Genomic DNA, 15224 nt, shown 5'->3' with positions numbered 1-15224 from the left:
GACGGTAAAATCCTCGTCTGTGACTCGATGATGAAGCAGAAAAATGAATCTGAGCTGAAATCAGGACAAATCAGCAAAGTCCCTTTTTTCTATGTAATATTCTTTTTAAAAAATCACTAAAAATGTTTAATTTGCTTTAACCAGATTCTGTAAAAGACAAAAAATTCTGAACTTTTCTGTGCAATAAAGAAATAAAGACTGACTCAGCTGAAACCAACAGTCACAAGATGAAAAATCAGAGTTTCAACTGAACTACAGGCTGTTTTTTGTTTGTTTGGTTTTATCTTTAAATTTTCTGAATAAATTCTGCTCAACTTCCTCTGATGAGCCTGAATTTTTATAGCAAAACATGTGGTTGTTTATGAAGATATTTGTGAAATTTCAGAATAAAACATCAAGTAATTTCCAAGATATAAAGTTTTGGAGGAATTTACCTGTTGACCTACTTTTAGCTGGTTTTTATTTTTGAGGCAAAAGTTCCGTCGTTGAGCAAAGTAATAAAAAAAATTAACAAAAAAAAAATCACTAAAAATAAAACAAAGTTTGTTCTCACCAGATATCTGTTAAAAAAAAAAAAAAAAACTAAAACAATTCTGTCTTCCTCTGTGCAACAGAAAAACGATAAAGGACTCAGACGGGACCAACAGCCACTTTACAAAAATTCTGAGTTTCAGCTGAACTACAGGCTCTTTTTTTATTTTTTTGTTTGTTTTTTTTCTTCAGATTTTTAGAATAAATTCTGCTCCACTGATCTCTGCTTAGCCTGAGATTTTTACAGCATAAAATTATGGATATTTATAAAGATATCTGTGAAATTTTAGCCTTAAAAATCAAATACTTTTTGAGATAAAGATTTTTTTAATCTGTCCGTCGACCCATTTTCGGCAGGTTTATTCTCACATTAATTCTGAGTCTGTTTGAGCAACAATATCTGAGGAAATATTAATGATAAAAGCCTGAAATTTTCTCAGTTTTTTGTCATCATGTCACTAATTCACAATCTGTAAGTTTGGACAAATAAATAGAATAATTTCTAATTATGATTGAGTTGAAATCTGAGAAAACAAATGAAGATGTCATGAAACGTTCCGTCTTTGAGCTCAATAGCAAAAAAATTAACCACAAATGTGTTAAAAAATAAAACAAAGTTTGTTCTCACTAAATTCTGTGAAAAACTAAAAATTGTGTGTTTCTCTGTGAAACAGAAAAACTATAAGTAACTGAGCTGGAACCAACAGTGGCTTCATTAAAAATCAGAGAGTTTTCAGGTGAACTGCAGGAAACTAAATAAAGTCAAACATCTGAACCCTCTAGAGGTGATTATTTAGGGGATTATTTAGAGGCTGAAACACTAAAAACTCAGAGTTTGATCTGAAAATATGAAATAAAAATTAACATTAGATGTTTTATATGAAAGCAGGAATTACAATATTTAAATTCTGCCGTCATGTGGAGGAAATGTGTGAAATCGTCCAAAATGTGTTGAAAATTCTCATTAAAATGTTAAAAAATATTCCTAAATATATAATAATAATAATAATAATAATAATAATAATAATAATAATAATAATAATAATAATAATAATAATAATAAAACTTTTTTCCAGTGTTGCTAACATCTGAGGACACTTGGAAAATTTTATTTTAAATTTTTGTAAAATAAATAATTGAGGAAATTCAGCTTTTTATGTGATTTATGACTGGAAAACTGGAGAAATAATGAAGAGAAATTAACTTTTCACTTCTTCTTTCTACTGATTTCTGTCCTTCTAACTAAAGTGAGTTAAATAAAAAAAAAACTTTTCAGAGTTCATCAGAGACTGAAGACGAAGGAATCAGAGGAGAATTAAAACGAGATGCATTAAAGAAACGAAACAAGTCGACACGAAGCTGCTTCTGGCGAAGAAAACCCGCTGGATTTTCTGATTAATTTTAGATGAATCTGGTTTAGAAAAGTCACTTTAAAAATCTCTAAAGCAGCACAGAAGAAAAAAAAATATCCAAACACTGATTTAATCTGTCAGGAACATTCACATTAGTTTATTTATTATTGTTTGTTTTTATTAATATAAAATGTATTTTTTTTACAATAAAATATTTACACCATTTCCCTGTAAAACAAAAATAAAAATTAAACATATATTTTTATGTTCAATGCTGTAAAATAATTACATATTTTCTTTTTTTTTTTTTTAAAGGAGATTTATGATGTGGACAATTTTGGCCATCTTTTAATCAATTTTTTTTATGGTGAATTCTCTTTCTGTGGTTTTATTAGATATATTTATTTAACAAAATAAGAATTTTATGTGTGTGTGTATATATATATATATATATATATATATATATATAGAGAGAGAGAGAGAGAGAGAGAGAGAGAGTAGTAGCAAATATGTATAAAATGCTTTTATTCATGATTTATTTATTCTGTTGCTGATAAACAATGAATTTGAGAAAATGCAGATTTTTGACGTTATTTCTGTTTTTGTCCTGTTATTTATTTTTTTATATTATTTTGCTCTTTTTTTCAACAGGTATAATTTTTTTCTATTTTTTTGCAAACTAACAACTTATTTAAGAAATATTGTTTTTTGGGTCATAGACATTATCACCATTTTTCCCTTTTCTATTCATTTATTAATTTATTTTTGTTTATTTGCTTTTTTTGTCAACACATACACTTTTTATTTTTTGTTGACTAACAACTAATTTTTAAAAATTCAGATTTTTGTTGCAGACATTATGTCCATTATTTCCTGTTTTTATTTATTTATTTTTGTTTATTTCCTATGTTTACCGTCAACATATCATTTTTTATTTATGTATTTTTTTGCTGATTAAGAACAAATTTTTAAAAATGCAGATTTTTCTTGCAGACATTATTTCCATTTTTGTCCTATTTCTTGTGTTTTTTTCTAACATTTATCTATTTATTTACTATTTATTTATCTATTGTTGTTTTTCTCTCTGTTCGTCACATGGTTTCGTCCCTTCGGGGTTTTTGTTCTAAAAGCGGCGATTCATCACTGCAGCGGAATAAAAAAAAACCTCCACGTGCACGAAGCTCGATTCACAGCAGCTCCATTGTAGCATCGCCGTGGAAACAGAGGAGGAGGAGGAGGGAACAATGGCTGACATTGCCGTGGAAACAGAGGAGGAGGAGGAGGAGGAGGAGGAGAAGGAGGAGGAGAAGGAGGAGGAGGAGGAGGAGGAGGAGGAGGAGGAGGGTGAAGCCACCTCTGATTCAAACATTAAAACCAGTCGGAGGGAAGATGGAGAAAAAAAGAGAGAAAATCAGACTCTCAGATCATCAGAGGAGCTTCAGAGGAACCAGAGGAGTCCAGATGGTTCCTCTGGGAGGTTCTGAGTCCAGCCGGTTCCTCCTGAAGCTCCTCCAGAAGGTCAGAGACGTTCTGAGGCAGCAGATACACGAAGCTCGGCTGGTTTCCTGAAGCTTCTCAGATTTTTTCCTCATCAAACGGAGGAGAATGGAGGTCTGGGTGTGGCTTCAGCTCAGCCGAACGCCGCGTGGATCCGAGGATGGATTCATGGATTCATGGATTCATGGATTCATGGAGGACAAACATCCAGACCTGCGTGGAACACCACCGTGTTCTTCCTGCATCCCGGCAGCAGCTGCAGGTTCCTGAAGAGCCCTTTGGCCGTCAGCTTCACGTGGAAGTTGGACAGCGACAGTCTTGGAGACCACAGCATGTTTCCTCTTCTTCTTCTTGTCCTCCTTTAACGGGACGGGAAGCTCAGTGGCTCCATGAAAGCCACGTGGAGAACAGAAGCAGCTTTTTGAATTTCAGAGTCGTCGGGTTTTTAATCCTGCAGCTGCCCCTCCGGAGGTTTAAAGACGAACAAATCCAGGAGAGAAAAACAGGAGAAGATGGCGCCAAAACCAGCGGCTGGAAGATGGAGGAGGAGGAGAGGATTCCTGACAAACGGTCGGTCCGCCTCGCTGCCGGTTTAAAAAGAAGAGGAGGAGGAGGAGGAGGAGGAGGGATGCTGCAGGGAGGAGGGATTTCACTAATCTCCTCCATGACGTCTAAACGCTGCCATGTGGTGGAAAAAAAAAAAAAACTTTTTATTTAAATTTAAATCAGAAATAAAATTCTCAGGACTCTCTGGTGTCTGCTCTATAAATATATAGAAAAATAAATGTCCAATGAAGTGTAAATAAAACAAACAAACAAACAAAATAAATCCTGCAGCATGGTGCAACAAAAACAACATAAAACATTAATGTTCAAAAATAAATTTAAAAAAACCTGCAAAAATAAAAAATAAATATGTATAACATAATGACATTTTTTGCTGATTAACTTTTTTAAAAAGTGTAATTTTAAGGTAATTTTACAGTATTAATATACATAATTTATCTTTTAAATATCTGGAAAATAATATTTTTTGCTGGTTTAAATACATTAAAAATTGCATCAATTTATGATGAAGTATAAAAGAATAAATTTGTAAAAATACTGACTTTTCATGTGGACATTATTTGTATTTTTGGCTTTTTGTCAGCATTAAATTTAAAACAAATTACATTTTTTTCTGTGATTTTAGCAGATTTTTATCTGTAATTTCACAAAGCTGGGGGAAAATTTGTATTTTTTAAGTTTTAAAAATGACCGTCTTTTTAATTAGAAATGAAGTTTGAAGCATGTAAAATAACATTTTTAGCTAATTTATATAAAGCTTGAAAAATTGTGTAATTTTATTGTAATTTTATAGTGTTAATATACATAATAATAATAATAATATATTATTTTTTTCTCTTTAGCAGCAAAGACATAAAATAATATTTTTTGCTCATTTAAATATGTTAAAAATTGTGTCAATTTACGGTCAAAAAAGAATAAATTCATACACACACACACACACACACACACACACACACACACACACACACACACACACACACACACACACACACACACACACACACACACACACACACATATATAAAAAAAGAATTTTTTCTCTGTGGAAACACTACCTGCACTTCAATACAGAACAGGATTTTCCACTTTTGGTTGGTCTCGGCTGAGTCGGTTTTATTAAGGAGCTCAGAATTTTTATTTTATTTTATTTTATTTTTTTTTTTTACAGAATCTGCTGAAAATCACATTATTTTTGGTAATTTTTTTTTCGATGAGACATTTAGAATGAATTGTGATTTTAATGAAATATTCTGATTTTAAGCTCAGATTTGGTTCATTTTCTTGGTGAAATCAGTCTTTAGGTTCTTTCAAAAGCTAAAAATCAGATGATTCTTTCAGTTTCTACAGTTTCTGGCTGATAAATGATATAGTTTTGGTGATTTTTTAACAGAAAATATACGAGAAAGAAAAAAAACCCAAAAACAGCACTGCAACACTGCAAAACATAAAAAGGCAAAAATGTGCAAAATAATAACAATGTTTTTGCTGATTTAAATACACTGAAAATTGTGCCAATTTATGGTCAATTGAAAAGAATAAATTTGTAAATATATATATATTTGTAAAAATACTGATTTTTCATGTGGATATTATTATTTCTGTTCGCTACACTATAAAAAATGTATTAAAACTGAAGGTGGAACTGAAGTGTGAGAAAAAAAATGAAACTCCTGCAGCAAAGAGGCCACTAAACAATAATAATAAAAACAATATAATAAAAAACAATAACTAAAAATGGTGAAATACTGTAATCTTCCTGTTTTTATAGTAAATTTTTTTAATCTGTAATTTTAGCAGCTTATTCTGTAATTTGACAAAATTGCAAAAATCTATAAAATAAAAGTTTAGAAACAATTTTCACAAATTCAGTCCATAACATGCAGAATTATTCTTTCAAATAAAACAAATACATAAAAAATGTAAAATATTTCAGCCAATTTAAAAACAGTAAAAACTGTGTAACTTTACCACCAATGCTGTATTTTACTTTCTGCATTTTACAATGTTTGGACGTTATTCAGAGTTCTGGCCTTTTTTTGTACACTAAATATGTAAATTATTATTTCTCTGATTTTAATCTGTAAAATAACAGTTAAAAAATCACCATATTTCAGTCCTTAATGTATTACTTATTTAAAATGAAGACAAATAATAAATAAAATAATAAATAATGTTTTGCTGATTTACAGTAAAAAATATAAGGTAATTTTAAAATCAAATGTGCCAAAAATGCACATTTTTGATGTTGAGATTTCTTTTAATTTATAAATAATATAAATAATAATTAAACTATTTTATCCTTTTTTGAAAACTGTAATTATTCCTTTTTCACCAAATATTATGTTATTTATTTGTTATTTAAATATTTTTGTTCTTTTTTTATTAACCATTTTAAAAATCCTCAAACATGTTTTCTTTCAACACGCAATATATTATAGTTTTGTAAAAGTACACAAAAATCAATTTTTTTTATTACAGAAAATGTGGAAATTGATTTTTTTTCACTGATTTTTATCTGTGATTTAACAAAACAGAGAAAATCTGTAAAATAACTTCAAAAATTCACCATAATTCACTCCTTAATATATGAATGAATTATTATAAATAAAGACAAATATCTGCAAAATAATTAGATTCTTGCTGATTTAAATACAGTACAAAAAAAATTTAAAAAGGTAATTTTATAGTCAAATGTGGTAAAAATAAATGAGTATTTCTAAAAACGCAGATTCATGATTTTCAGTGTTTAAATTGTCTCTGTGTGTTTTTGTCATAATCAATAAAGTTTTTCTTCAAAAGCGTCAAAAACAAAAAGCCACTGAGAGTTTAAAAACCCCACAATATGTGTGTGTGTGTGTGTGTGTGTGTGTGTGTGTGTGTGTGTGTGTGTGTGTGTGTCTGTGTGTGTGTCTGTTACTGTGCGTGAGTCAGACTTCCAGCCACAGAGGGGGGGCAGTGTGGCACCCGTGCCCAGACTGGAGCCACCACAGGGGGAGGCTCCAACCACAGCCCCAGGCTTCAGAAGGTCCACATGGAGCCGCTACAGTAAACATCTCCTGTTAGCGTTAGCTGCTCTCTGACGCCAAAATCCTCTCTGGAGCTGCTTTAAAATGCAGATACGACGCCACAAAGAGCCACCGGTCTGACCAGTAATAGAACCAGTATTACTGGTTTCTGAAAGACTTTTTGATCAAATATCCTGATTTTAAGCTCAGATTTGGTTCATTTTCTTGGTGAAATCAGTCTTTAGGTTCTTTTAAAAGCTGAAAATCAGACAATTCTTTCTGTTTCTACAGTTTGTGGCTGATAAATGATATAGTTTTGGTAATTTTTTAAGAGAAAATATACGAGAAAGAAACTTCTCTCTGCAGAAACACTGCCTGCAGTTCAATACAGAACAGAATTTTCCACTTGGTCCTTGAGGATCGGTTTCATTAAGGAACTCAAAATTTTTAGTTTTTTTTTTTTTTTTTTTTTTTTTACAGAATCTGGTGGACATTCTTTATTTTTAGTGATTGTTTTAGATGAGACGAGTGGAATGAAGTGATTTTAATGAAATCTGATTTTAAGCTCAGATTTGGTTCATTTTCTGATTCAACAACACGTCACAGATGAGGATTTTCAGAAATTCTTTCTGTTTTTACAGTTTCTGGACAATAAATGATGTAGTTTTGGTGATTTTTTTTTTTAAAAGAAAATATGCTAGAAGCAAACTTTTCTCTGTGGAAACACTGCCTGCAGTTCAAGAGAAAAGTGAATTTTCAACTTTTGGTCTCGGCTGAGTCAGTCCTGGAGGATCGGTTTTATGAAGGAGCTCAGAATTTTTAGTTTTTTTTTTTACAGAATCTAGTGGAAACTCTTCATTTTCGGTGATTTTTTTAGATGAGACGTGTAGAATGAAGTGATTTTAATGAAATATTCTGATTTCAAGCTCAGATTTAGTTCATTTTCTTGGTGAAATCATACTTTAGGTTTCTGTCTTATAAATGATGATATTCGTGATTTTTTTTAAAAGAAAACACACATTTTTTTGCTGAGTCTTTCTGAAAACACGGTGAGGATATGAGCAGGAACCTGAAACCAGCAGCTCTGAGGATCCTGCATGAATCCTGGTTAGTAAAACGAGACCAACAGCCAACAGAAAAGAGCTTTATAAAGGTTTTTAACGCCGTTGTCAGATGAAAACCTGCAGCCCCCGACTCACCTGAGCCTACGAGGCGCCCCCGTCTGGCTGAGCCGCTGCGCTGCAGGAGGTTCTGGGTCGGACAGGTCGGGTTCTGGACTGCAGGAGTCCTGGAGGGAGATTTAACGGAGCTGATGTTCGGAGGCTTCAGACCTGCAGAGAGGAAGAAGATTTAACAGCTGGACCCTTATTTTAGCATCCACACAGACAAACATCTGTCTAAAAAACAAAGGTCCTGCTAACCTAGCGTTAGCTTTAGCATTGGGGTTAGCATTAGCATTAGCTCCAACTTTATTCATGGACTAATATCTCAGTGCTTTGTTGACAAAATGAGTCCTACTTTTGCCTTTTTAATTTATAATTGAGAGAACCACTTTTTTTGCAGGTTCCGCTAACCCACCATTAGCATAAGGGTTAGCATTAGCATTTTAACTGGAATTTTTTTTATTTTTTTACACAATATACTGTTGTTTTACATATTTTACCTGTTTTCAAAAATCGTAAATTTGCAGTAATTAGAGACAGAATAAAACAAAAAAAATTTAAAATTCAGAACAAGAATGACATATTTAAAGACAGATTAAACAAATTAAAATGTAGAAATAAAATTAATATAATCAGTTAAAAGTCAGACTAAAATGTGTTTGATATAAATATTTTTTGAACAATTTACCTTTTCTCTACGTATTTTACCTGTCTTTTTAAATAACAGATAAAAATCAGTAAAATCACAGAAAAAAAGTAAATGTCAATCTCCACAAAATCAGGACTTTATAGAAATAAAATTAACATTTTGCAAAAATATAGTATTACAGATATTTGCCCTGATTGAAAGAAAATAGATGTATATTAATATATAAATAATTTTTAAAACAAATGTTCCTGTTTTGGTAAATAATAATAATTTACACATTGACAGTAAAAAAGCCCACAAATTTTTAAAAAAAGCTAAAACTGCAAACAATGTCAAAATCATAAATTGGCATTTTTATAAATACCAATTTGTTATTTTACCACATTTGACTAAAAAATTACTTTTTAAATTATTTCTTTTGCTGTAATTAAATCAGCATAAATGGAATTATTTTACAGACATTTGTTGCATTTAAAAAGAAAAGAAAAATTATAGAGAAAAAAACAACTGATATTTTAGAGATTTTCTGTATTTTGTTAAACTACAGATAATATCTTATATTACCTGTATTAATATCTATATCTCTAATATCTAAAGATAAAAAATAGACTAATTTACAAGTCATCAGTAAAAACAGGTCAAACTGTTATTAATGTCCAAAATCTGTATTTTTATAAATAATAATTGGTTCTTTTACTTCTTCTGACTGTAAAATTAAACTACTTTTATTGTGTCAAAATCAGCAAAAATATCTTTTAAATTTGTAGATTGAGATGGAAAAAACATTTTACTTGACAGATTTTTCCTGATTAGTTTAATTACTGATAATATCTAATAAAACCACAGAAAACTAAATATTAATTGACATAACTGTAAAAAAAATGTTTTAAAAAATCTGTATTTTGACAATTTTACAGCAATTTATTCTTTTATTTGACCATAAAGTTAAACTATTTTACTGTATTCATGTGCAAAACTGTAAATATTTTGCAGATTTTTCCTGATTTGGGAAAAAACAGTCCATAAAGAGTGAAAAATGTTGAAAACAAACAGATATTATGTAGTAAACAGATGATGTGACCTGTGGTTGAGGCTCTGGCCTGCAGAGAAGAAGCTCTGCTCCTCATGGGGGGAAGTTTCCCTCCACTGGTTGAACTGGGAGCTGCATCGCTGGGAGGACTGGGAGGAGTGGAGCTGGAGCTGGGGGGCTTCACGGTGCTCTGGATGCCCAGAGGGAGGGGACCTCTGCTGGGTCGGTCCTCCGGTCGGATCCCTGGAGCTCCAGGACATGAAGGAGCAGCTGGAGGACAGAAGACGGAGAATTTAGATCCAAAAGTTCCTGAGAGAAAATCTGAGCACATCTCACGTCAGATTTATTAAAATCAGGTTTATTAAAATCTGAGGCTGTTTGATCAACAATATCTGAGAAAATATTAAAGAAAAATCTATTCTATTCTATTATGTTATATTTATATTTTATGTTATATTGTATTGTATTATTTTATATTATACTATATTATATTATATCACATTATATTATACTATTTTTAATTATATATTATTATGTTTTATTACATTATTTTATATTATATAATGTTTTATTATATTATTTTATGTTATATTATATCATATTATATCGTATTATATTATATTGTATTATATTATACTATATCATATTATATTATATTATTTACATTATATTATATTATATTATTTACATTGTATTATTTACATTATATTGTATTATAGAGTCTTCTATAATTTTAAGTTTTTTTACTCCAGTATCTAAACAAACCAACCTCTGCTGCTGTCATTGCTCCCCAGCGACGAGGCGCTGAGGCTTGTGGGTAATCCCTTCACAGGAAGCTTCGAGGAGGCTGCCGGTCGCCCCGACGACCCCGACGCCGGCTGCTGATTGGCCGTTGGTCTGGAGGTGGAGGATGCAGGAGACGGAGCGGTAAACGAAGAGGTTCGAGGTTTGGGGATCCCTGAGAGTCAGGAAATAGAAATGTTAGCGTCAGGATCGGTTTATTATCTAAAGGTTTAATAAATAACATAACTAAAACTAACAGACATGAAAACAGTTTCATCGGATCAGAATCATTAAATGGATCCAGCAGAGGAGAAATGTTTAATTATTGGTCCTCAAAAACGGAAAAATAGTTCACAATGTCCAATCCAGGCTGGTCTAGAGTCTCCATAAAGTTCCTGTAAGTGTATATCTATGGATGGATCCATACTTCTACTAAAATACAGTCTTTGGTCCACATTTCTCCAACTGTTGAGGCTCTAACATCAGTAGAATCTGATGTTTGACCAGACAAGATTCCAATTTTTAGATCTTTAGACATAAAAAATGCAGATATGAGTCAATTTTCTTTGACTACGACCAAGTCTTTCCTCATCATGGACCCATTTTTCCTTCTTCCATCTTCAGCTGTCTGAGGATGAAGCTGAAGTTTTACAGTTTTATGGTTTTAAAACGCTGCGTCTCCGAGTCGCTGTGGTTTCAGCCTGAATCACGCATTCTTTCAAATAGACCAAAGCAGAGAAAATCCCCCCAAGAGCAGCGACGCCCTTCATTCACCAAGACCAGAGCATCAGAAAAACCCCACGCAGAGCTGAACGAACATTTAAAATGTCCACTTTAAACTCAACAGTCTGTCCTGAAACTGCTTCAAACCAGCAAACTTTATTCATACAGCAAAAACACAATGAAAAAACTCAATAAAATGTGTTTAAAAAGTCAGAAATAGAAGGAAAGAATGAGATTTACCAACATTAAAACAATAAAATGGGCAAAAATAAAGTGAAAACTCTTCATCAAAGAGTGAAAGAAGTCTTTACATCGACTCCCAGAATTAAACCTGCTGTTTCTTGCCATTTATTTAATGTTTACTGAAGATTTAAACAAACTGACAAGTCAACTGATAAAACAAATTCTCCATAACAAACACAAAGAGCAACAAAACAAACAGAACAGAGAGTGAGAATCTGTAAAGACACACAAAATGAACTCGAAAAAGAAAAAAAATCAACCACAGAGTTAAAGAGACAGAACTAAACATAGACACACAACTAGACTACAAAACAATCACAAGCCAATAAAAAATACACAAAAAGAGGCCACAGAGAGTTAAAACTGACTGAATGCAGCACAAAATGAACACAAAGCAAACAAAAACAGAGAAACAGCAAAGACACAAAAAATGACCAGAAAATGAAGCAAAACTGACTCATAGAGAAGCAAAATGAACACAAACACTTTCAAAACCAGTGCAAACAACGACAAAAACAGCAGCAAAGACAAACACAAAACAACCAAAGACACACAAAACAACGACAAAGTGACACAATACACCGACAAAGAGACACAAAATGAACAAAGAGACACATAACAGCCAAAGAGACACAAAACAGCCACCAAGACACAAAACAACCACAAAGAGACACAAAACAACCACAAAGAGACACAAAACAACCAAAGAAACACAAAAGAACCACAGAGACACAAAGCAACCACAAAGACACAAGACAGCCAAAGAAACACAAAACGACCACAAAGAGACACAAAACAACCACAAAGAGACACAAAACAACCACAAAGAGACACAAAACAACCAGAAAGAGACACAAAACAGCCAAAGAGACACAAAACAACTTCAAGGAGACACAAAACAACGACAACGAGACACAAAACGACCACAAAGACACAAATCAACCACAAAGAGACACAAAACAACCACAAAGACACAAAACAGCCAAAGGGACACAAAATGACCACAAAGAGACACAAAACGACCACAAAGAGACACAAAACAACCACAAAGAGACACAAAACGACCACAAAGAGACACAAAACGACCACAAAGAGACACAAAACGACCACAAAGAGACACAAAACGACCACAAAGAGACACAAAACAACCAAAGAGACACAAAATAGCCACAAAGACACAAAATAATAACAAAGAGACACAAAACAACCAGAAAGAGACACAAATGACCACAAAGACACAAAACAGCCAAAGAGACACAAAACAGCCACAAAGACACAAAATAACAACAAAGAGACACAAAACAACCACAAAGAGACAAAAGAACTACAAAGAGACACAAAACAACTTCACGGAGACACAAAACAGCCAAAGAGACACAAAACAGCCAAGAAGACACAAAACAACCGAAGACACAAAACAACAACAAAGAGACACAAAACAACCACAAAGACACAAAACAGCCAAAGAGACACAAAACAACCACAAAGACACAAAACAACCACAGAGACACAAAACGACCACAAAGAGACACAAAACAACCACAAAGACACAAAACAGCCACAAAGAGACACAAACAACCACAAAGACACAAAACAGCCACAAAGACACAAAACAACTACAAAGAGACACAAAACAACCACAAAGACACAAAACAGCCAAAGAGACACAAAACAACTTCACGGAGACACAAAACAGCCAAAGAGACACAAAACAGCCACAAAGACACAAAACAACCACAAAGAGAGACAAAACGACCACAAAGACACAAAACAGCCAAAGAGACACAAAACAGCCACAAAGAAACAAAAGAACTACAAGGAGACACAAAACAACCAAAGACACAAAACAATCACAAAGAGACACAAAACAGCCAAAGAGACACAAAACAGCCACAAAGAAACAAAAGAACTACAAGGAGACACAAAACAACCAAAGACACAAAACAATCACAAAGAGACACAAAACAACCACAAAGACACAAAACGACCACAAAGACACAAAACAGCCAGAGACACAAAATAACCACCAACAGACACAAAACGACCACAAAGACACAAAACAGCCAAAGAGACACAAAACAACTACAAAGACACAAAACGACAGAGACACAAAAAAACCACAAAGACACAAAACAACCACAGACACAAAACAACCACAAAGAGACACAAAACAACCACAAAGACACAAAAGAACCACAAAGAGACACAAAACAACTTCAAGGAGACACAAAACAATGACAAAGAGACACAAAACAACCAAAGAGACACAAGAAAACCAAAGAGACACAAAACAACCACAAAGAGACACAAAACAACCACAAAGACACAAAACAGCCAAAGAGACACAAAACAACCACAAAGAGACACAAAACGACCACAAAGAGACACAAAACAACCACAAAGAGACCCAAAACAACCACAAAGACAAAAAACGACCACAAAGAGACACAAAACAACCACAAAGAGACACAAAACAACCACAAAGACACAAAACAGCCAAAGAGACACAACAAAAAAAATTGATGCAAAATGACCAGAAAAAGATTAAAAATGACTAAAAAATACACAAAATGAACACAACCACATAAATCCAGTGCAGACAAAGACACTGAAGTACTCACAACAAATATCAAGAGTTTTTAAAGAGTTTTTCCTCTCTGTGGGGTCATTTTTGTAGTTTTGCTCCTTTTTTCTGCTCATTTTGGTCATTTTATGTCTAGTTTTTCTTGTTTTCAGTCTCGTTTTGTCTTTTTCTGCATGTTTTTAACGTTATTTTCTTTGCTAGCTGCAGCTCCACTGAGGGATTCTGTGGATTCCAGGGAATCAAACTATAAATTCATCTCTTGTTTCATTTCTTTTTCCTGCTTCGTTCCTCCATGAACTTCAGGAACGTTCCTTCGACCTGGAGACACAAAGAGCTGAAACCAGAGCGGTGTTCTCGGTGAACAGCAGGAAACATCTGGATTCGTTCGCTGCAGCAGCTGGATCGTGTTAGAACCGCTGACACACGGAAACTCACGTGTTCTAAGCATGACGACAACAAAAACCAACTGGAGTGCATGCAACACGTGTTCTGACAGCAGCTGGACGTCACCATAGAAGTTTAGATTCATCAACCGGAGATTAAAGCTCATTTTACCCCACTGTGGGCCCATTTTTGTTCACTGTGGGTGTATTTTTATTCACTGTGGGCCCATTTTTGTTCACTGTTGGTGCATTTTTATTCACTGTGGGACAATTTTTACTCACTGTTAGCTCATTTTTGGTAGTTTTGGTCTTTTTTCCACTTGTTTTGTTATTTTGTGTTCTGTTTTTGGTCATTTTGTGTCTCATTTTAATTGTTTTATTGTTATTGTCATTTTCTGCATGTTTTTTCATTTTGTGTTTCACTTTTATCAATCTGTATCTCTTTTTTGTCTCCACACACTATAGAAAATAATAATTTCATAATAATTTGTCCAAAATGACTGAAAACCAGAACAAAACTAGTATGAAGTTAATTAATTCTAAAATTAAATCTGCTCAACACAACTGTAAATAAATGTATTTTATAAGACATTCTTTTATTGTTTTAATATTTCCTCATATTTTACATCTTACTATCCTAGTCTTGCATCTCGTTGTCTCGTTTTTCTCAGAATGATGGAAATCATACAAAAAGCTGAATTTCTTTGATTA

At 32.9% G+C, this 15224-nt stretch overlaps 1 protein-coding gene across 7 annotated transcripts in view; it reads right to left on the bottom strand.

Annotated features, from left to right (window-relative positions):
* Nucleotides 1–15224, bottom strand: part of LOC111585880 (microtubule-associated tumor suppressor 1 homolog) — a 96498-nt gene that overhangs the window by 45958 nt on the left and 35316 nt on the right. For all 7 annotated transcript variants that reach the window (XR_008601461.1, XM_055010092.1, XM_055010091.1 and 4 more), the window contains exons 5-7: nt 10567–10755; nt 9849–10067; nt 8155–8286 (exon numbers count right to left, since the gene is read on the bottom strand). Coding sequence is in view for 6 of the 7 variants with exons in the window: in XM_055010092.1 (XP_054866067.1) it covers nt 8155–8286; nt 9849–10067; nt 10567–10755 (540 nt within the window). In the remaining variant the exon portion in view is untranslated. The remainder of the gene's footprint in view (nt 1–8154; nt 8287–9848; nt 10068–10566; nt 10756–15224) is intronic.

This window comes from Amphiprion ocellaris, chromosome 4 (assembly GCF_022539595.1).
Source record: "Amphiprion ocellaris isolate individual 3 ecotype Okinawa chromosome 4, ASM2253959v1, whole genome shotgun sequence".
NCBI lineage: Eukaryota > Metazoa > Chordata > Actinopteri > Pomacentridae > Amphiprion > Amphiprion ocellaris.
This window is presented reverse-complemented; position numbering and strand designations above follow the sequence as displayed.